The sequence below is a fragment of the Monopterus albus genome, unplaced genomic scaffold (genome assembly GCF_001952655.1).
Source record: "Monopterus albus unplaced genomic scaffold, M_albus_1.0 scaffold44.1, whole genome shotgun sequence".
Lineage (NCBI taxonomy): Eukaryota > Metazoa > Chordata > Actinopteri > Synbranchiformes > Synbranchidae > Monopterus > Monopterus albus.
This window is the reverse complement of record NW_018127924.1, coordinates 1,628,065-1,650,709: the sequence shown is the minus strand read 5'-3', so window position 1 is coordinate 1,650,709 and position 22,645 is coordinate 1,628,065. Positions and strand designations below refer to the sequence as shown.

At 40.5% G+C, this 22,645-nt stretch overlaps 1 protein-coding gene and 1 long non-coding RNA gene across 2 annotated transcripts; one reads left to right on the top strand and one right to left on the bottom strand.

Annotated features, from left to right (window-relative positions):
- Positions 1-1,948: 1,948 nt before the first annotated feature.
- On the top strand, positions 1,949-2,909 carry LOC109960091 (uncharacterized). Its single transcript, XR_002274941.1, has 3 exons — positions 1,949-2,359; positions 2,502-2,593; positions 2,707-2,909. It is a non-coding gene; the product is annotated as an uncharacterized LOC109960091 (long non-coding RNA).
- Positions 2,910-5,164: 2,255 nt separating this feature from the next.
- On the bottom strand, positions 5,165-17,362 carry crispld1a (cysteine-rich secretory protein LCCL domain containing 1a). The gene is made up of 15 exons (XM_020600065.1): positions 17,035-17,362; positions 16,165-16,533; positions 10,526-10,644; positions 10,159-10,291; positions 9,925-10,040; positions 9,606-9,706; positions 9,263-9,454; positions 8,500-8,560; positions 8,349-8,415; positions 8,002-8,132; positions 7,839-7,882; positions 7,657-7,729; positions 7,472-7,547; positions 7,253-7,386; positions 5,165-6,183 (listed from the first exon to the last, which is right to left on the bottom strand). The coding sequence occupies exons 2-15, from the start codon at positions 16,423-16,425 to the stop codon at positions 6,132-6,134; spliced, it is 1,560 nt and encodes a 519-aa protein (XP_020455721.1). The 5' UTR covers positions 16,426-16,533; positions 17,035-17,362; the 3' UTR covers positions 5,165-6,131.
- Positions 17,363-22,645: the final 5,283 nt, after the last annotated feature.

The following is a 22,645-nucleotide window of genomic DNA, read 5'->3' as shown; positions in this document are numbered from 1 at the left end:
GGAGCACTGTATCAGCGGCTCCTGGGGCAGGTCAAACGTCCTGAGTTGGCGCAGGAAGTACATCCTCTGCTGTCCCTTCCTGGTGATGGTCCTGATGTTGGACGTCCACTTCAGGTCCTGGGAGATAGTGGTGTCCCGCAGGGGTCAGTATTGGGCCCCAAACTATTCAATCTATATATTAATGACATATTTAATGTTTCACAGTTACTTAAGTGTGTTTTGTTTGCAGATGACACCAATATATTCTGTTGTGATGATAATTATGATACACTCATCAATGTTGTAAATACCGAATTAAGGAAGATTAAAAAATGGATTGATAGTAATAAATTATCCTTAAACTTAGTTAAAACTAAAGCTATACTATTTGGTAATTATAAAACAAAGATGGAAAGGATGATTGAGATAGATGGGATACAAATCGGAAATGTTTCGGAAACAAAATTCTTGGGGGTTACTATAGATAATAAACTAAATTGGAACTCTCACATCAGACACATAGAAACTAAAGTTTCTAAAAGTCTTGCAATAATAAATAAAGCTAAATATGTCCTTGATTATGAGACACTTCATACCCTGTATTGTTCTCTGATTTTACCATACTTAACTTACTGTGTTGAAGTATGGGGAAATAACTACAATAATTCAATACAGTCACTCATTATCTTACAAAAAAGGGATATGTGTATCATACACAAGGCTGAATATCTTGAACACACAAATCCACTTTTTCTCAAATCAAAGTTATTAAAAATACAGGACCTTGTTAAAATCAACACAGCACAACTTTCATTTTACAGCATTTCACAACCTATTACCTGCTAACATACAAAAGTAATTCATGCAGTGAGAGCAGTTGTATAGTTTGAGGGGCTATGGGTACTGCACATTGACCTGTAGTGCCGTCCAGAGGGGAGGGGTTTGTAGGAATCTTCTCCACTCTCCTTTTGACTTGTGAGGTGTATAGGTCCTCCATGGAGGGCAGGCTTGATGATCTTTTCTACAGTCCTGACTGTCCACTGAAGTCTGTACTTGTCCTGTTTGGTTGCTGAGCCAAACCAGACAGTGATGGAGGTGCAGAGAACAGACTCGATGATTCCTCTGTAGAACTGTATCAGCAGCTCCTGGGGCAGGTTGAACTTCCTGAGCTGGCACAGGAAGTACATCCTCTGCTGTGCCTTCTTAATGATGTTGGATGACCACTCCAGGTCCTGGGAGATAGTGGAGCCCAGGAACTTGTAGGACTTTATTGCTGATACAGTGCTGCCAAGTATGGTAAGTGAGGGGCAAGGTGGGAGGGCTCTTCCTGAAGTCCACTGTCATCTCCACTGTTTTGAGCGTGTTCAGCTCCAGGTTGTTGGGGCTACACCCCAGGACCAGCTGCTCAACCTCCCGTCTGTAGGCTGACTTGTCACTGTCTCAGATGAGACCAATGACCGTTGTGTCATCAGCAAACTTTAGGAGCTTGACAGAGGGGTCCTTCGAGATGCAGTCGTTGGTGTAGAGTGAAAACAGCAGAGGGGAGAGCACACATCCCTGGGGGTCACCTGTGCTTATTGTCTGGGTGCAGGATGTGGTTTTCCCCAGCCTCACCTGCTGCTTCCTGTCTGTCAGAAAGCTAGTAATCCACTGACAGGTGGGGGCAGGCACAGTGAGCTGGGTCAGTTTGGAGTGGAGGATTTCCGGGATGATGGTGTTGAACGTCGAGCTGAAGTCCACAAAGAGGGCCCGTGCGTACGTCCCTGGGGAGTCGAGGTGTTGCATGATGTAATGCAGTGCGACGTTCAATGCATCGTCCACTGACCTGTTTGCCCGGTAGACGAACTGCAGGGGGTCCAGCATGGGGTCTATGGTGTCCTTCAGGTGGGCCAACACCAGTCTTTCAAAAGACGAGATGTCAGGGTGACAGGTCTGTAGTCGTTCAGTCCACTGATGGAAGGTTTCTTGGCTATGTGATTTTCAATTTCACTCAAGTACAGTTGGGTAGGTTGATCACAGTAATGAATGGTAATTATAAATCAAATACCTATGATATGTCAGAGGTTTGTTTTAAAAACATAGAGGCCTAAAATAACTTAATAATTACATGAGTCACCATGCCACTCAGCAAAAACACATCCACAGTGTGGCTATGTACATGTAATATTTTTGGCTCACAAGGGGAAAAAAAACACTCTGTGTCAAAGTTAATGTTTTGTTCATCTGCCCAAGTAAAGGTCTGACAAGAAGGAACACAGTCATTACCACTGGCAACCATAACTTTTCACCTCAGCGCTGACGGCTTCCCTGACTGCAGCACTACTATCTGATTCCCATCCAACCATGGTGGGACAGGCGGCACAGACACATAAACAAACAGGTAAGTAAGTAAAAAAACAAACAAAAACAAAAAACCCACAAATATACAGCAGATCCACTTATATATACTGCACAAACAAGAAGCAGAAGCACATACAAACTCTGTCTGCGTGTCTCGCTTCTCTCTTTTTCTCTGTCCTCAGGTATATGGTCTGTTTGACACAGTCTGCGAGTCTGCTGCCACGCAGCACCACATTTAGATCTGCCAGAAGTGGGAGACTGCAGCAGAGCACAGGTAGGGGGTTATTAATGGCCTTCCTTATTTTAAACGACAGTCTGAAAACACCTTTGGCACCATGCATACCCTGCTAGCTGCAAGCTTGTCTTTCATCTCATCTGTCTTCACAGCATTCAGTCTCCTTGGTCCTAATGGGCTCATGGTTGTTGCTCTACCGGGTTGCTCCTAATGCACCTTTGTCTGTCTGGTGGGTCACAAATGAAGGCACACGACAATCTGTCACTATCAAATGACATGTTGGATCTCCTCCTAAATAATTTGTTGTCAGCCTTTTTTTTTCAACTAACAACATTTGATAATATATTAAACTGCTCCTGCACCATTTAATTTTATGAAACTTGTATTTTATTAAGTTAGGAAAAAGATAAGAAATTCTGCAGATATTAAACTTATGGTGACAGCTTTCACATTACCTTGCTTCCCTTTCCTCTGTCCCCTGTGTTGTCCCTTTCACTCTCCTCCTCATCCTTTTGCATTTCATTCTTCAGAGCACACCCTGCTGTGAATCACTCTGCAGTCACTTCTTTTACAGAGCTCAGTCAATCACAGATGATTACGGGGTCATGTAAATGCATTGTGTCAGAGCATAAATGATTGTGTGCAAGCATGTATTTGAATTTGATGTTGTGTTTCATGGAGACTGTGTTTTGGGGTAAATGTACTTTCAGAGGTAAGTAACATAGGTTTTTACCCTCCTGCAGGCACAACACACACAATATCTCCCTTTCTTCCATAGTTCACAATCAGTAATTTGTTTTCCATAGGTTGGGGGCCAGCATGCATGTAGCATGTACCATGTGTGCAAAGACATTTACTAATGAAGATGTACGGTGTAATATGTCATTATGATTCCCACATACACCTGTAAACATATAGATAACAAAAGCACCCAGAGAGCGCATGTACCTCTGCCAAGGCACAACATTCACTCAGCCTAATGGGGCCCTTGTTAAAAATGAGATCCAGAACAACACTAAATGTGTCCTTAAATTCTTGACCCAGATTGGATCCAGATCATCTATGATAGGCAATTATACTGTGCATCTTACCTGAACATTTCGGGGTTTTATCTTCACTAATAGGTCAAGTTATGGAGGAAAATATGTGTTAAATGGCATTTTCAATGTTAACTTTAAATGGCCTCAGACATGGAAAGTGGATCAGATCCAGATGAAATTTGGTCTGGTGATAGACATTGTCACACTACAAATGTGTGTCAAATTTCAAACAAAAAATGATTTTGATAATATTTGACAGAAATGTGAATTGTTCTAACATATTTTGCCCCATGTTAAAGATGGGAATTTGGGGGATTTTTGTGATTTTTGTTTCATTATTTTTTGTGACCTTGACCTTTGACCTTTTTTAGGCAAACTCTATTCACTTCTAGAGTTGGTCCCCACCAATCCATCCAGCCTTTAATCCTGCACACACACACAGAACCAAAAACATAACCTCCTTAATTAAGACAGGTAATTGCTTTAACGAGAAGTGCATTTACTCTATGGTGTCACTTTTCTGTCACCATGCCAGTGGCTGTATATTCAACCCATCATGTAAGGTTTAGAATTTGTCAGGAGAATAAGAAAGACTGGCAGCTCAAGTCACATCCTATTGCTGACCTCCAAACACCATAACACATTTGGACATGGGGTATGGTGGAACCCATTTCGTTCAAAATCTAATGACGATTGACAACTCTACTCCCTGGTGACTGAACCTAAGAGGAAAACTGGAACATTTAATATCAAATGTTTCTGGCCTCCAAGGTGTGAGTGAATAACCAGTATGGATTTTAGGGAGGGGGTGCCACATCCTTCATCTCAGTAGTGCAGACTTCTCCATAAAAAAACCTACCACTCCATAAGGTACTTTGATCTTAGCTGTTTTGGCTCTTATCTGCTGGGTTACTGCAGTACCATTGAGGTTTTAGTGGTGATTGTCAGCTTGAATATGAGGATGTTATGATGCACATCAGATGAACTGTTCAAAAATCACTTACAGTTTTCTGTGGACATGGTTCCCCAGTTTCAGAATGCCAATATTCAGACAATTTAAGATATACTATGTGCAGCTTTTTCATATGTAGACTATTAAGAAAACATTTACACTCACAGGGTCACCGTCTGCAAGAAAATATTATTTACTGTATGTGTTCTTTTTTAATACATGATATTCCATCTAAGATGAACTGAATCTGAGGCAGTGTGGTGTGTGAACTTGGGATAATTTAGTACAGGTAAACATATGCCTGAGTTATGATCATGTTACTCAGAAAAAAAGCTTCAAGAATAGAAATTAATATGCGGCACACCTACATCCATCACCACAGATTTACAGCAGGCGATTCAAGACTAATATTGCTCTGAAAGAGACATTTGTCAATTTCTAACATAAATTTTACATTAGCAGTTTTGGAGGTAGTGGCTTAAAGGGCATTAAGAATAGATAACGATTGAAAATCCAAATAAAAAATATATTCAGTTATATAGTGCAAAATACCTTCATCCAATGCATCTGAGAAATATCAATTCCTCAAGCATATGTCTGCAAAAAAAATATGGTGGTTGTAATATTTTATTGCAAAATGAATGAATTTTTCCTAACAACTTGAGGTAGGAAAAAATACAAGTAATGCACAGAGAAACAGTGACAACAATGCAATTAAATCATACTATAATGAGCTGGTAAATATAGCTGACTTACAATCACTATTCCCCAAGATACAGTATGAAATAAAAGAGATACTACTTCTGTTTATCAGTGTCATGGAGATGAATTGATATGACCTAAAAACACCCTTGGTTCATCCAGTAAAATGCAAAATGGAATGAAGTTGGGCACATAGGTTTTTGTTTGTTTGTTTTTTTAGAAAATGACACCTCTGAGGGATGAGTTCACTTCCTGACCTGCAGGTAGTTTTAAGTAAACCACATTATCTGTCAAATCAAACAACAACAACAACAAAAAAACATACTGGCAATAATAATAATAATACAAAACACATAGAGCAGCATTCTTTATAAATCAGTTTGATATATAGAACAATCATATAAAAATAAATGACTAATCTGTTCCCCAATCATTAAAAAAGTATAAAATATGACCAGAGCACCAGTAAAAATGTGCCAGACAATAACATATTAATCCTTAGTACCCTTATAATGTATATCATAGGACTTCCACGTATTCATACACAGCTATTTGTTAAAAAGGGAAGACAATGACACAAATGTAATGCTAGTAACTGATATAGAAAATTAAATATTAGCAGACTGTTCAGAGATATTTACAGTTTATAAAATTTCCTGCTAAAGATAACAAAATGAAAACTATGCAAGGGAGTACAGTCAGATCCTTGTTGTGTATGGGTCAAGTTTTTGCAGCTAGATTTACACTGTCATGGAGATGACCTCTAGCCCCTCATGTGTAGCAAAGCCATAAACATTTCAGTCACTGAGTTTGACAACAGGCCTTGATTGCTGCATATTCAAAAGCTCAAGCATGCATCCTGCTCGGAGCCCCTCTGGGCCACTCACATCACAGCGAACACCCGGAATGCCTTCCCTCCAGGAGAGTTGTGAAGGCTACAGGGAAGAGGGAAACAAGAGGGAGAGTCGGTCTGAGTGCGGCATGTCAGACAAAGAAGGTGTCCCAGGCTTTTATAGAGACACAGATGACAAACACATGCTAACAGATAAACCTCGAGATTTAAACAGATATGTCTATGTCAGTGATGTCTGGCACACTGATGACAGATAGGACACAAACAGCTCCCTGAGAAAACAGATAAACCACCTATTTATACACAAACAGAGGACTTAATATGTCTGAAATTAAAGGATACAGATAAATGATGGGCAGATACAACAGATGAAGATAAATGCAGTGTGGAAAGACAAGGGAAAGGAGGGTGAGGACAGTTTGTGTGTTGAGGGGTGCAGAATAAATGAAAATGTGTGTGTCTGTCCGCTACATACAACAGGTTCTGCTAACAACAGTCATTCTGCCTAAAGTTGTGATAATTTATTATCTCTAAAAACAGGAACAGGCTACTGAGGATGTGGGTCAGTTTTAGCTGTGAACAGAGGCTGGTACGGAAACTGCAACTTTAATGCTGCTGTGAACTGGTGCAGCACTGATTCAACACATGCTCAGAATTTGTAGGATTACTTGGCAAAAACAAGCTTATGTCTTCATTAACAGTTACATGTAATTCTTTCAGTTACTGAAGACCCATTATGTAGTAAGATGGCAACAAACTCCTCTAGTCGAGTAATAAACACTGTTCAACATCAGAGACAGGCATCAAATGTTTGCAATATGTCTCCTAATCCAACAAAGTCAAACCTTTTCAGTCTTCTTAATGCAGAAGAGCAACAGTATGTGAAGAGATTTGAATTTGGTGAATACTTTCTTACCTAATGTAAGCTTCTTAACATTACATTATAGCCACTGTACAAGCCAATAACATCTCTTGTTTCCTACTGTATTAACATGAGGCACCAAACTCTTATCCCTACTCTCCACAGTTGACAGAAAACTAGTACAGTATGGTGAGATCAGTAAAAATAAATTCCAACCTGAACCATACCAAACAATAACAGGCATTGGTTAGCTTTGTTTCTAGCAGATCAGCCATGAGCCAACACATACCTCTCAGAGAAAATGCCATTTTGGTATGAGGCAATGTAGTGTCTCCGTTTGTCCACTGGCATCACATCAATGTATCCACCGGCATCGTTCCTGATGACTCCAGCGTGAATTGCTGCCGAGCATATACTAGACTTCTACAGGGGAGAGATAACATGAGAAATGTTGATTAAATTATTAATAAACATGAGGAGGTTTTCAGCCTTCAAAAGAGGTGCTCACATCAGAGTATATCCTGGTGCCAATTACTCTGGATATGTGAGGGTTGTCTTCTAAACAGCCTCTTGGGCAGTATAACCTACAAAGAGAAAAAAATGGACAAGGGCAATGACTAGAATCACATAAAAGTGCGCACCTTGTGAATAAAAATAGTTTGTGGTCGGGCAGATGCGTAGTCAGATTCCTACCTTGGACAATGCTTTGCAGGTTTTTGGTAAGGACACAGCTGGGCAACAGTGGTCTCACATGTGATGGCTTTGACTGTAGGAAAGAAATACAGTCAGTGCCCAGGAACACAGCTTTTAGTAAGAGATTCAATATCATAGTTAACATATCTATAATTACAATGTCGCATTATTGTCAAACTAACCCACGACTCTGGAAACTGTGAAGGAATTAGCACTTCGATATTTTCTGTCAAGAAGGAACACACAACATGGACACGAGATTATTGTGAATATATTTTACCAATCCTTCTATCAATTATCATCTGTATACATTTGTGATGGTGTTTTCTATTAGCAGTGTCTCACCCTAAAGACTGGACTCCATTCTTGCTGGATTTGATAAAAAAGTCCTTTCTGCCTTGTCTTGTTACATCCATCCACCCTCCATCATTATCTATGACACCGGCATGTAGACCAGCTCTGCACACACTAGATTGCTGCAAAAAAAGAACATTTTATGATTTTTGCATTGCAGGTACTTTGCTGATACACTAGTAAACAAGTGGCTGCGTGGATGCCTTGCTGAATTTTGAATTTGACAAAACACATGGCTGTTAATTGGTTTAATACTGAACAGAACTGAAGCCATCTAATCTGATAACACTGTTTGTCAGTCTGTGGACTTAATAGTACACATTAAATTGTGTACTCACCATTTCATAGTATACTGTCCCAACTACTTTTCCTGTAGCATCTAGGCATCCAGCTGGACACTCATACCTGTACATTATTGCAAATATTATGTGAAAATGTATATTTTTATGTTGTTGTTCAATGTTTTTATATATTTAGTCTTAACTGTACCTATTACATGTTGTTCCTTTACACTGATCTCGAAGTTTAGTGTCACAGGTCACGAGCTGAGCTGAAGCACACAAACATAAAGGCCTTTCAGTACTTTTACAGGAAACAACATGCATGAATTGTCTGCTCTGATGCAGATGACTAGCCTCCAAAAGCCTGTGTTGAGTGAAACTCAGCGAAGGCTATTGATGTGATGCTTCAAAAACTGCAGAGATTCCAGCAACAGGGTTCAGGGTGGTGAGCAACACTGCAGGAAGCATCTCAGATTACAAGCCTAGGCCCCTTGCATTGCAGAGAGGAAGCCATTTAAAAACCACAGTGAGCCTTTCTTATCCTTTGCTGTCAGCCAAAAGCAACACACACTCAAGGGATCCTGCTAAAATAGATTCCCTTGCCTCTCCTAAGACAGACCTGCAATTTTAAGTACACTTCAGAAACTGTCTGAGTTAATCAGGGAGATGACAGATAAAGGCTACAGAACATCAAGGCAATTTATAATAAACTGAAAGAAAACATTTCCGGTCAGAGCCTGTTTTTTGCACTTATCCATTACTGGTTAACAAAAAGCAAGTAGCTCTTCGCAATTTTTTTTGGTTGTGACCCGATTTTGAAAAGCAAAGTTTTCTTTTTCTTTACAGTAGATACTGTCCTACAGTATGTGTTTTTTTTTTTTTTTTATCACTCTCTGCCTCTCCAATCCCTAAAACCTGATCCATTTTAAGATGGATCTAAATCCAGAATAAACAATTAAATGACAGCTTACACATCTGCTGTGTGTTGACCACTTCATTATTCTGCTGGTCTTCCGTAGGGGGCCTGGTGGGGCCTGGGGCAGGGAGACTGGGAGGCTCCGGATTGGAGGCCCGGGGCCAGGGCTTCTGTGGAGTACGTGGGGACTCCGGCTCAATGAAGTTGTTTTCTTCGTGCTCCTCTTGTTGAGGATAGGAACTGTCATCTTCAAGTAAAGTCACAAAAATTGTATATAATAGTAAGTAATTCTGTGACAAATTATGAGACAGTGGGCTCTTGGGCACAGATATGTAATGCTGTCCTGTACTGTAGTCTGTTTGCATATCTTTATATTTCTCTATTTTGTCCAGGTATACCTTTGTAGCAGAGGTTGTCTTTGCAGCCTCCTCCATAGCTGGGGGGGCAGGCAGAGCATGGTGTCCCATGTTTGTAAGGTGCATGGCCCCACCAGTTTCCCCTGTTAAAGTCACATACAAGTAAGGCTTGTGACATAAACAAAACATAAATTACTGAAACAAAACTGATAACCAAACTTGAACTACAAGAGAGAAAACTGATACTGGCAAATGACACTGTCACATTAAGATGAAATAAAAGCATATTTAAGGTTGTTTTTTTTGCAGCATTTATGTCAGTCAAGTTATGGGAAAAGTGCATCACAAAAAATGCTCTTACTTGGGTGAATAGTTGCAGACAAGATAGACAGATTTGGCCCAGATCTGTCCCCACACGTTCATGTCGTAACACAAATTGACAGCACAGCCGATCCGACTGCTGGTGGCCCAGACAAGCTACAGATGAATGACATGACAGACACTAAACACACATTTCAGTAAAGATTGTACTGCCTTAAATTAATAAAGTCTTCAAAATAGTGAAATGAAAATGACATAACCCAGACCTAACTACCTGTGTGTAATGAGTACAAACTGGGCCAGAGCATCTAAAGGGGCAGTAAGGGTTACACTCCTGAGGGTAAGGGAAGGAGTAGTCCTTCACTTCATCATACCAGGCCTGCACATGGAACGTGGGTGGACGATACCTGGAGAGATGTCAGCTATGATGACATAGTTCACAACAATTTAATCAAAACAAAGGGTTGCTTGGTGTCTGTCATGAAATTAAACACACACACACACACACACACACACACACACAAAGACAAATTTGACTTCTAAGGCCTTATATGTTTTCAGCAAGGCAAATTTTGCCCTTAAACTTTGATAACAGAAACCTTTACATATGTGTTAAATGTGTATACTGAATTACTGTCTACCTTCCCCAGTGCGCTCCCAGGTTCTGTCCGATCTGTGGCAGTAACCCAGCAGGGCCATGCTCCCACAAACAGGTCTCAGCCCACTCCTCTGCTGTACGCTCCAGTTCTGTGTCCCACACCTACACAGAAGATAAAATAGAAAAAAGGTAGATATTGGATTATATATAACCAGTGGAAAAAAATAGATCCAATGCAGTACAGTGTCTTTTATATAACTACTAATTGGCCATACAATACAGGAATGTCTAGTGGATAACTGGAAATATTCTCTGCTATACAGGGTTTGTAGAGCTGTCAGTAATGTGATGTCATGTGTTACCTAAACAGTCACTCACACTCTTATCATGTGCCATTAACTTAAGACTAGAAGATGCCCAAACTAACTACACTGATTCATAAACTAAATGCAGAACTACAATATGTAGTATTCACCAAGTGCAAATGCTGTTTTTCCTTAATGCCTTCCATATGTCTCTGGTGAGATATCTGGGTTACCTTCCTCTAAATCGTCCACTCAAGCTCAGTTTGGATAATATGGGATCATATTCCCATTTTAGGGGTTTTATTCGTTCCAGCTGACCTACATCCTACTATGAAATGGTTTAAAATAACACTCACTCTAAAGGACACTGTATGTTCCTTTAATTGCACACCTTCTCTTTAACCTTCAGTACGGGATGTCTAATGTAACAGGTATCTATGAGAAGGTCGATTCATTTCCGTGTGGGTGCATAAATATATGGGCACGTGCATTAGCACACCAATGGAGTTGTCAGCAGTTTTCACATGTCACATGTTATAACCTGAAATCTCATCACATAACATGTACTAAAATAACCCCCCCTCTTCCACCACCCTTGTCTCCTCCTCAATTGCCCGTCACGCCACCAGAAACAACGTCAGTTGGCTGTGAACAGCAAATCAGTGGCAGTGTGTAAGTACTGTCATATCTAGTTTCTGGCACCACAATAGCTAATACAACAATAACAATGAAAACTAAGCCTGGTCATCATCAGTAGGGGGAGACTGCTGAAGAAACCTTGACACTTTTGCTTTCGATTTTCTCAACAAGTGACCTCCTCGCACTAAAAGAATCCGTTTTTACACTGACAAGCAGGCCGAAACAGATTTCATTTGTTTGTGGTGACTGCCAAATGATATTCAGAATTTGAGAGGGTTACCATGGTGTTTACAACCATTATTGTTGTCTGAACTCAGCTCCTGTCTCCGTTGCTCTGTACCTGATCATCTGGTTAGTTTCCTTGACTCATGTTTTTCTGTTGGGCACATAAGTTTGGACTTTGCCTTTATCTTGCCTATGGACTCAGTAATTCCTGAATGAGTCTACCTTTTTGTTTCACCTCTCTTGGAGATTAGGTTTTGGCTCCCTGACTGTTTTAAGATTTTAGTTTTCTGTACCTGTGGAGTGAAGCCTGGTCAGGTTGAGCACATAGTTTTTCTTGCCCCTTTGTCCCTCTTTAGTTTTATCAAACTAAACACTACACTCCAGACCTTGTCTGCATTTTGGGTCCTTCCTAGCCTGAAAACCCTAACAATAGTGTGTGTTGAAGAATGTTGCTGGTTATCAATCAGTTCTATCACAACGATGTAATTTATAATGAACCAGAGTGTGATAACTGTCACTAAAATCATTAAATTGTTTTTGTTTTTTGCTAGAACCTACAAAGAATGAAGTCCGATGACACATTTGCTCCCCCTGGGTATGGATGAGACCAATCTTGCACAAATCTGTGGACAGATGTTCTGCCATTCTTCACAGATTACTCTTTGCTAGTTTTGACACAGTGCCTTCAGGCTTAAACAAAAAAAACTCCAAAGGTGTTCTATTGGGGAAATACTTGGCCAGGACATAGTTCCCATGTTTCTTCTTTAAAGGCTCTTGTGATTCTTGCAGTGTCCACTGTTATGGTGGAATGTTCCTCTCCTGCCAAGTTTAATCTTGCTGTTTTGGGACATTTTGTGAGCAGTGGTTTCCTTTTTGGATGCTGTCCATATTGAATACTTCATGTAATGCCCTTCACACTGTCTGATCAGTCACCGAAACGCCTTTTTCCAAAGATAAGCCTTGTGCCAAGTCGGAAGCACTTGTGCGTGCCGCCATTTCTCAAGGACAGTGAGTTCCTATATCTCCTAACTGCTGCTGCTGTGTTTTGGCTTATGTTCAGTAGCCTTCATATGCTCTTGTCTGCTGTCTCATCTTTATGAAGTCAGTTTGGTTTCTTACTTGTTCAGCAATTCCTTATCACTGAAGCCATGTTGCATTAGACACAACCAAGACTAAAGTGAGTAAGCTGTAATATTAATAGGTCATTTTATGTCTGTTCATATAATTAGCCCCAACTGCAAATCACAGGTGCAGTCACCTTTATTGCAGTTGAACTCATTCCAACAGCCTCAAATGCTGCAGAGAAAACAGGCCTGGAACGTATCAATCAAGACATACTTTTCTGCTGTTGAATCTGGTACAGAGTGCAGCTGGCTTGTCAAGGCGCTGTTGTGTAGTTAGCCCAGCAGGGGAGGCCTCGTAACTGAGACCCCAACACCCTCCACTTACCCCAGCTGCACTTCTACTAGGGCTCGTAAAAGAAAACACCTCCCTTGCTGTGCACACAATGTTTATTTCACTTAACACTTCAATTGCAGCTGCTTTTGTTTTTCTCTTCCCTGATCACCTAGTTGCATTGCAAAAAATAGAGGGGTACTTCCTTTGCAAGTTTGTTTCCTGTTCTGCTGCATGAAGAAAAAGATGTGAGAACCTGAGAAAGTGAAGCTGAGTTACAATTAGAGAAGAGAAACAATTGCAGTATACACAAGAGAAGCTCATGAGCTGCTAATAATAAATACCCTGCACATGTCCCCATCAGTCATATTACAGGCAGTACTGACGGCAGGTACAGTCAATCAGACCACTGCATGCGAGCTGCTGTCACTAACTCAATAGTGGGGGTCAAACCCCTGAGAGCAGCTCAACTATTTTCTCATCTGTAAAAATTGGAGCATTTCATTGTGGGATTGTCTCAGCATGCAGACACCACTATAAAAAGATGGACACACTACAGGTCAATAAGTATTGAGTGATTTTGGACACCCTAAAGCCAGATTAAAGTCTTGCAGGGATGCAAAGTATCTATATTGCTGCTACCTTTCTAAATCAAGCTCATCACTGCCTCTAAAGTCCTGGAGCATTTTCTGGTGTTGCAGATCCCTTTTGCCGCATTTTTCTTTTTCCAAGTATATTTTTCATTAGTTGCATTTCAAGATTTGCCATGTGTTTCCATGATGTTTGCCTTGATATTTTTTTGCATTTGCAAGCATGTTTAATATTTGTGCTTTCACTTTTCTGAGTGCTTTGTCAATAGGGGATGCTGCAATAGATGGATAGCTCTCAATGTTATAATAGTTTAACATTTCACAGATACATTTGGGATCACTGGAATTTGCTAATTTGATCTGTGTTTTGCACCTATGCAATGTTTTTTGACTGTTCCCTGAGGTTTTCATATTGCAAGCCTTTCATTGTAAGTGAATTTGGTGAAGGTGCTATGATTACATTCTCTGCATTAAGCAGGTTCAGTGTTGTACTTCATATTAGGGCAGCTGGGTGATGTGTTTTCAGCACCTGTTTCAGATGTCCCCTGGAGTACTGGTTTTCTGGACACAGCCAGCTGAGTGAAGACCCTGCAGGAAATCTGGTCAAGACACTAGTCTGAGTTCTGAGGGGGTGTGCGGGAGAAGCTGGATAAAGTGGCTGGAGCTAAAGATATTTGAACTACGGATAAATGTTGGCTAAACTTAAGAGAACTGTATTGCTATAGACCTTATTTGTCTCACAGGGCTTCACAGCTTGTGATTCACAGCAGCTGGTAACACAATTCTGAATCATCCTGAGCAGAGAAATGTCAGTAAAGCTGTATCCTGAACTGCTAACATCGCTGACTGACCTCAGACTTGAGTGCAGCCCAGGAAAGCAAAGTTAAACATCAAGGTAGGTGGGGCCCTGTCTCCCCAGAGGACATCTGTTTGTCTTACAACACTTGAAACACTGACACTTCTGTGTTTATAATGTATCTGTGGCTCAACATTTGAGTCAGAGGCAGAACCGCTGCCCTGTACTGCAGATGCATTGAAGGGGCTATGTGTTGGATAATGACAGAATGGGAATGTAGCTAAAGGGATAAGAGCGAGGGAGATGGAGCATGAGGGCAAAAAAAATGAGGGAGGTTTGAACTGATATTATCTTGAAGTCTCTGCGGCAGTCACCGCAGAGAGTTATTTGTGTTATGGTTCAGTACAGTGGCAGATAATAGAGCTGATGGACAAATGGATATGTCAGTGTGCAAGGATTTGTGCGAGTGTGTGGGGAGAGCAAGTCTTCAACTACAGTGAAGCTATGAGGTTTCTGAAAAGTGACAGCTGTTCAACACAGACAAAAGGAAAACCACAGAAATATGGAGCCTTTTTTAAAGTCACTTTACATGTGACCTGAACAGCTGAACCTCAAAGATACAGACATCTACAGAGCTGCAAATAAACCTTGAGCACTTATTCTTACACGTCGTTTTACTTTGTACCCCTTCCAATGTCTCTATCTTTTCTCATTTCCTCTCTTTCTATTCATTTTGTCTCTGTTATTGTGACACTTGCTTTGCTGTTCTGTTTCTCACTACCTCTCCTTTCTATTTACAAATCTCCTTTATCATCTCCGCCTCTATTTTTATTTATCTACCATATTCCTTTCTAACCTTCTTTCTCATTCGCTCACCTCACGTCCTCTTGTTGCATACTTCACCCCTGGGTGGCCCTGCAGCTAAAAAAAAAACTGCCAACACTAACAGTAGAAAGGAGCTGTGCACTGCTGGCTCAGCATTTCTTCACTAAAGTGTGCCTCAACTAGAAATCTGCCAGGCAGAGTTTCACACACATGTGCATGAACACACGAACACTAGAGGTCCTTAAATCCACCCTCTTGATTATACAATTACAAAGCCCAGCAATTGCCCCCAGCAGGATCTTTTTATTTGCCTTTACTAAAGAATAATACTGCCTATTGTTCTGCAGCTCTTTAAGTGGGGATAAATGAATGATAAAGGCCTCACTGCTTTCTGCACACTATTTATTTTAACCTCCTGGTGCACTGTGGCAGTCAAGCAGTGCCCACACATGTAGCATGTTAGATGTTGCGGGATTTGGGTGAAGTGGGTGAGTTGGGGGGGGGGGGGGTGAGACAGCTGGTAAAACAAGCCCTCTTGTGCTCTGACTCCAACTGAACTGTGAAAAGTGTTCTGGCACTGTATGGACATGTGACTAACAGCCAAAATATATAATCAATAAAATGTTAATATGCATGTGATCATTGGCAAGTTGGTGGAATTCCTCTCTTCTGTGTGTGTGTGTGTGTGTGTGTGTGGTGGAGGGTGTTTAATGTGCTGTATGTGTGAAGGTGCTTAGATGCTGGCATGCTGCATGTGAGTGAGCCAAGTGGGACAAGTGCCAGGTGGTCAGGTGATCAGCATCAGTTATATGGCCCACAACTGTGCAAAACTCAGGGAGTTTAGGATGGGGTCAAAACAGTTCAACACATTATGTGTACTGCACAACATCATCCTGTATTCACCTACCATGTACTCCATGTTGGCAGCCGGGGGGTAGACCTGTCCTCTGAGCTTGTTGTGAAGGTCCAGGATGAGCTGAGCGTCACTGTCAGTAATTGCCCTTTTCCCCCTCTGCTTGGCCCTCCACCAGTCTCCATCTTCATCCAGATACTTGTCCAGAATCTGCTGCCAGCCTGTGGAGTTAGGAGGCATCATCATGGAAGTGGCTGTCTGGAGCAGCAGGAGCAGTGACACACCCTTCATCATGTGCGGGAAAACACGCCTCATCCTGGTAAGTGATAAGGATAGCGATGGTGGTGATCTTTTGAAACTCGGGTAGGATGGGCTGAAGAAGTTGTGCCAGTGCAGAAAGACAGTCTTAGTCTACAGCGTGAGCTGGAAAGAGAGCAGAGGACAGAGATTATTCATCATTATTATTCTGGAGGTAGTGTTCTGTTTCAGATTTGCTCAACTTGGGTCATTATTGAACTTTCTGAGGATGGTGCAATGGTTTGCAGTCACATTTTGTGGTAGTGTCATGGGGTTCACTGAGGGCAAGCTGACAGGCTGAGGATCATTAGTTCAAGTATGAATGAAAAGATCCTAGTGTTGAACTTTACTGAATATTTCAGTTTTTTTCCTAAATCAGGAAACGGGGAAGACAGCTTGGAAGCTGTTAAAAAGAAACATTCAAATCCCATTAATAGCTGCAATGAATGTAGTTAGGTTAAAAGAATTCTGCATAATATAGCTAATGCCTTCACATTGTTGTATCTGTATACTGTCAGTTGAACTGCAGTGTTGAGGGAGGCTGATAAAGAGTCAGTACCTAACGGAAACATGTAACAACTGCAAATGGAGTGGTATCATTTAACGTAGACTTTGGAAAAGATTTACCTTTAAAGAACTGGAATGGAGTCCGCTTGTAAAGGTCCTGACAGACATCTGGCTGTGAGAAAACGTCTGCAGCTAGAACAACAAAGTCCGCCTTCAACTAAGTTGCAGAGGTGAAGCGGTAATAATTGTCGTTGGTCATATGGTTGGTCACTCCGTTTTCACCTATTTGAAAGAGTGAGTATTCGTCTTTCTTCCTTCGGGATTCTTGCACCAAAGCTGCTAAAGCATCACCTACCTACGTTTTATCCAAGTTGGCTGCGCTTCGCCAGTGCCGCCCCTGATCACGCCTCCGCAAAGGCTGAAAACGGCCCACTCGTTCCAGCCGAGTAGTGCGGGTCCGAGCCGTGTGTGTACAGTACGAGCAGGGTTTCTTTTCTCTCCAGTGTTCTTCCTTATTCACTGTACAAATTCCTCTAGATTATTTTTCTAAATGAAAGCATTATAATGCTTAGGTTTTTTTCTTTGATACTTTAGGTTTGGGAATTTAAGATTAGCCTAAGCAATATTCACTAAAAGCCTGTTGTTTAACAGTTGTCCTCTTTTCTTGATCAACAGTGCATTACCTTATGCCAGATATGCTGCCTCTATGGGACCGTGCAGCAAAAGTGGTCTCCAGGAGACATTTGCAAGGATTAAAACACAAGCCATCTCTCTGTTGGTGCCAAACTTGTCATCACAGTTTCCCCTCCAGCTGCACAGTGCAAATTCTCTGTGTAATGAGAACACCTTTTGTCATCTGGTCATTTGCACTAGTAGATGTGACACGTGTGGACACAGTAGCTGATACCAGGCCTTGGTGCGTTTGCCTACTATACCGTCTTTGTTTCCACAGGGGCAGACACATTATCTTTGTGTTTTCCCTGATAAGCATAGTAATTCAAAAACTGGCCAAGCTGATTCTGTGCTGACATTGATTTTGGTCAGTCTCTTTTTGATTAAGTTTCCTTGTGTCTATGAGTCCCTGTTTTAGGAATATGTGTCATCACTTTCTTCCCCCAGTCAGTGGATTGAAGAAGTAAAACAACAGCTCTCTGTAAAAATACTCTAAGGGTAAAAGTTGTGCATTTCATATTGTACTTGCTGGAAAAGAATTATCTGGTAAAAGTACTTAAATTTTCAAAGGTCATAATGTCTTAATACTGGTGCAAAACGTTTTGTTGTTGCAGCTGTATAATGTAGAGATAGTTTTAATGACCTTATTTACAGTTTAGTCCACTGGTTCTAAACTAGGCCTATTCCAAAATGTCACCAAATGACTTTGAGGGCTCATGAGAAGATCAATGGGGTATGACGGATAAATAAATCAATAAATTCTGATTTGCAAAGTTGTTTTCCCTCTTATCTTTGCTTTTTGTGTAATAACTAAGTTTCAAATCATTCATTCATCTGCTATTGAATGCAGTCACACATTTAGAAGTGTTTGTGAGAGTGTGTGTATGACATAGAGAAAAAGAGTGCGTGTCTGTCTGACACTGAGAAAGTGAGAGGTGAGGCAGCAAAGGCAGTGACAGGGTGCATTTATATTTGACAGTAGGAGTGAGTACCGAGCGTGTTTATTGGTACACAGTACCTTCATAACATAAATAAAAGAGATGATGCTTAAAACATGCAATTATTTTCAACACTCAGGTTTTATGGGCTCAGTATATGAGATGAAATATTAAATTAAGTTTACAGCTGAAATACACAAAGACTCAGTGTAAGAGCACATCTCTGACCCGGAGTATGAAAAATGAAATTGTCTAGATAAAAGAAATATTCCCCATCTGCTCTGGGATTTCTGTGATTTACAGTGTGGCAATATAGGTCAGGCCATCTGTAACAGAAGAGACATTCTCCTGATTAATGTTTATCACAGTGCCTGCCAGTAAATATGCACTATTTATGCTTGTGGTACAGTAGAGGAATATAAAAGATTCACTGCTTGAACTATAGGACCGCTTGTTACCTATATGTTTCTGTCCAGCATGTGCACAAAGACACATTTTGCCATCTTTCTTTGTTGTGTCTTTCACACACATTTACTTTCCATTCTTATTCTCCTCCCTCTCTGTGTTGCTCTTTCTATCTCTTCCACACAGTTATAGTTAAGCCACAGGCCCAGATGTCCCTCCTCCATTCAGCATGTTGTCTCGCAAGAAATCCTGTGAACCCAGCAGAATGCATCAGCCACGCCTGACTCCACACCCACACATCAGTAGCCTCTGGACAGAACAGCAAAGTGCACACAAACACTTGAAGAACACTGCTGGCTCGCATTATCTGGCACATTGCTTTCTAATGGTTTTGGTTGAGCTGAATTGAGGTCAGAGTGTTGGAACGGCACCAGGGTGAGAATGGGAGTAAAGAGCATCAAGGTCATTTGGCAGACATTCTACATTGCTGCTTGTGTGATTTTGTGACATTATCAGTAGTGTTCAGCAGAAGGTTGTCTATGGTTCATTGCACTCCACCCAACTTCAGTTCAGTTTGGGCTTAATTTGCTGCCCCAGCCCCCTTGTGGTGAAGAGATGTCAATGCATCTCAGAGATACACACTACGTTTTGTGTTTGGTTTACAGGTGTTACTGTGGGAATCAAGGGCTGTAATGAGATTTTCAATGAATGTTTCCAAATGAAACTGGACAGAAAGCACTTAGTACGGTCAAATTCTCACACCAAACATTGTACGCTGCCTTGCATTAAAATGCCCTTGTGCACTTGTCTTTTCTTCATCATGAAGCCTATGCACAGGTCATGGTTGCAACATTATGCTTTCTGTTCAGACACACATTGGATTAGCTGTAATGTTCACTTTCTTTTGTGGCTTCTTTTGTAATATTTCTGCGGCAGCTCATAAGTGTAATGAATTAATTATAATTACTTTTATCATTATTATTATTATTATCTTAGCCATTATGCTCCTCATGTATCATAAGCTAAATGCAAAATTTATGAGGTTTAATCCAATTCAGTCCTAATTTAGTCATAAAACTCTTTCTCATTTCAATATAAAGTTTGACATGTATTCATATTTTTATATTTATATTTTGTAGTTTGTCTGTTTACCACAGTGGCATTGAAGGAAGCTTCCTTAACATCTTCCTCCACATGGTTTATGCACACAAAAACATTCTTTTATCTTTATTTTCTCTTTATGTATAAAAATCAAAGTAATTCATTATTGCAGTCTGAAAAAGTCTAAACTTCAGTGTATGTCATCAATGGTTCTTTCAAAATAAGATAACATTGACTACACCCCATAGCACCATTATATGACATTAGGCACTTTAGTGAATTACAGTAACTTTGGTTCAGAAAGAAATGGTTCCTCATTATATTACTGTAAGAAAAGTCTTTCAAGGAAATTGGCCAGGAAATATCTGGACATACTCAAAAATGCACTGAAAATGCACACTCTTTATAAAACCACCAGGTGTCAGTGTGAACATTCAGTCAGTAGCACAATCAGAGCTGTGGCTTTCAGACAAAGTGCTTCTATTTGTATACTTTAACATGTATATTTTTGCAAGGCTGAGGCACTTTATCCACCTCCCAGTTGGTTATAGTGCCTTCTACTCTTGAGCAAACAAAAAGCCTAAAGTTTTGATAAATTGATAATACAGTGGCAGTGGAGGCACTGGGAGCTGGGGAGTTGTGGGTTCCTAAAACTCCATTGTCTTATGTGAAATTTAATGAAGCTAAAAGTTAAGCAATTCTAGTGTTTTGTTTTTTGCTCCAGTGTGCTGAATCTTAACATAATACCAAATGTCACTTGGTTTGTCATCTAACTTATCTTGGGGAGTAAATGCAATAATTATGCCTTCTGTTAAATTGATATATGGGTTGATTTGCCATCGTGGATATCAAAACACTTTTTATACTCATAAATATGGAAAAAGAAACACTGAAAAGTATTGTTTTTATGATCTGCGGTAATACAAGAATGCTAATGTCCCTATAGAAGGACTCACATAATGCTACAATATATCATGAGAGTAAAGAGCTAGGACCAGCACCAAGGACTCAGTAAGCTTGTTGAGCACTGAGGGATATAAAAGAGAGTTGAGCATGAAGGAAGGAAGCCCATTTGATTATGCAGCACTTTCCCAGCGCTCTGATTCTGAGAGGACATTGATTTTGGCTTACTTCTTGCTGCAGGATGTCGCTCATCTGGAGGCTAATGTGGCCCCATCCAAGACAAAGACTACAGTAGGATATGGAGGGCAAACACAGAATATGGGTCACCTTTGCCTCAGTTTGTGTTCTTAGGCTGAACCAGAGGGGTCCAGCCTAGTCTGTCTCAGGGCTGGACATATTGTAGATATAATGGATTTATTTATTTATTGGATCAACAATATGTGATTACTTTTCTTATATATGCATACACTATATACAGTTCTATGATATAAGAACAGATTATGCCCTTCATCATAAAATGTTACATCTATAGTGAGGAATGCCAGATATGTCTTATTTATATTTAACGTACCCATAAGAGGAGCTTTTCCAAAGGTTGAGACAAGACAAGAAGAGTGACCATAACATAAGCTATTCAGCTCAAACTGTAATGGTGTCTTATTTCATACTAGGGAGAATCTTCATCCATGAAACCCTGGGAGAAATGAAACATTTCTCCACATGTTATGGTGACACTGTCCTAAATAAACAGCTTTAAAGACCAAAATGGGCACCTGAAACACCACAAATGATTTGTGTACCTGAAACGCTTTATTTTTTACTCCTTGTTTGAAGTAAGGGCGAGTCCGATTTAAAAGAAGAGAGAGTGCAAAAATGTGCCCTGCAGTTAACTCTGCTGTCCCGAGTGATTTATTGTAGCAGAAGGGTTTTAACATCTATGTTTAACATTTGAGAAGATCCCAAAATGTGTTTCAAGTAGCTGACATCAGTCTCTGGGAAACACATATGTCAGCCTGCTCTCACCTGACCCATGCACATGTCAGAGAACAGCCACTTGGCTCCATTTTAAAATTGATGTAACAAATATCTGTGGAAGTGAAAGCCTTGTGTCAGAGTGGCCTAACAATGATGATCATACAAGTAATATTTATGCCTGTGGTCATTTCCTTGCTGGTCAAGGGCTTTTGACTGTGTCCCATAGTCTTTATCAGCCAGTGGGATTTGCTTTGTTCATGCAAAATAAGAGTCAAACAATTGTTTGGACTTAAACTCTTAGGCATTCTGGTCCATCTAATCCAGACAAAAGCTATGAAACAAGCAAGCAAGTGGACAATGATTTGAAATAATTTTTGTTCAAAATGGTTTTCCTAGGTGGTTCTCATTTTATGCTTGTGATTCCCACTTGGCGGAACCTTTGACGGACTGCTGTTTCCTGCGGTAAACTGTACTCATTTCATGTTTTCTGTAGATGCACTGCGTTGTGCTTGCTACCAGATTGTTTAGGAATTAAACTCACTATTTTCTAGGTTCATCTGAATTTTTGAGTGACAACATACGCTTGCACCACTTAAAGCACTTGTTTTGCAGAAGTTCTTGCTAACTACCAAATTTAACTTGCTACTTTAGGTCGGCTAGTTTAGAAGCTAGCTAAGCTAGTAGCTTAATCGAGAGCAATGGCTTCCCCCTCTTCCTCTCCTCCTTTCTCTTGCTCG

What these genes read in the sequence shown, in the direction of transcription:
- crispld1a (XM_020600065.1), bottom strand. Translation starts at nt 16,425, where the DNA reads ATGAGGCGTGTTTTCCCGCACATGATGAAGGGTGTGTCACTGCTCCTG. An exon ending in GGACAGTATACTATGAAATG is followed by an intron (nt 8,133 to 8,348) that starts GTGAGTACACAA and finishes CTTTTTTTGCAG; the next exon opens with CAATCTAGTGTGTGCAGAGC. An exon ending in CACAGTTTCCAGAGTCGTGG is followed by an intron (nt 7,730 to 7,838) that starts GTTAGTTTGACA and finishes TCTTTCCTACAG; the next exon opens with TCAAAGCCATCACATGTGAG.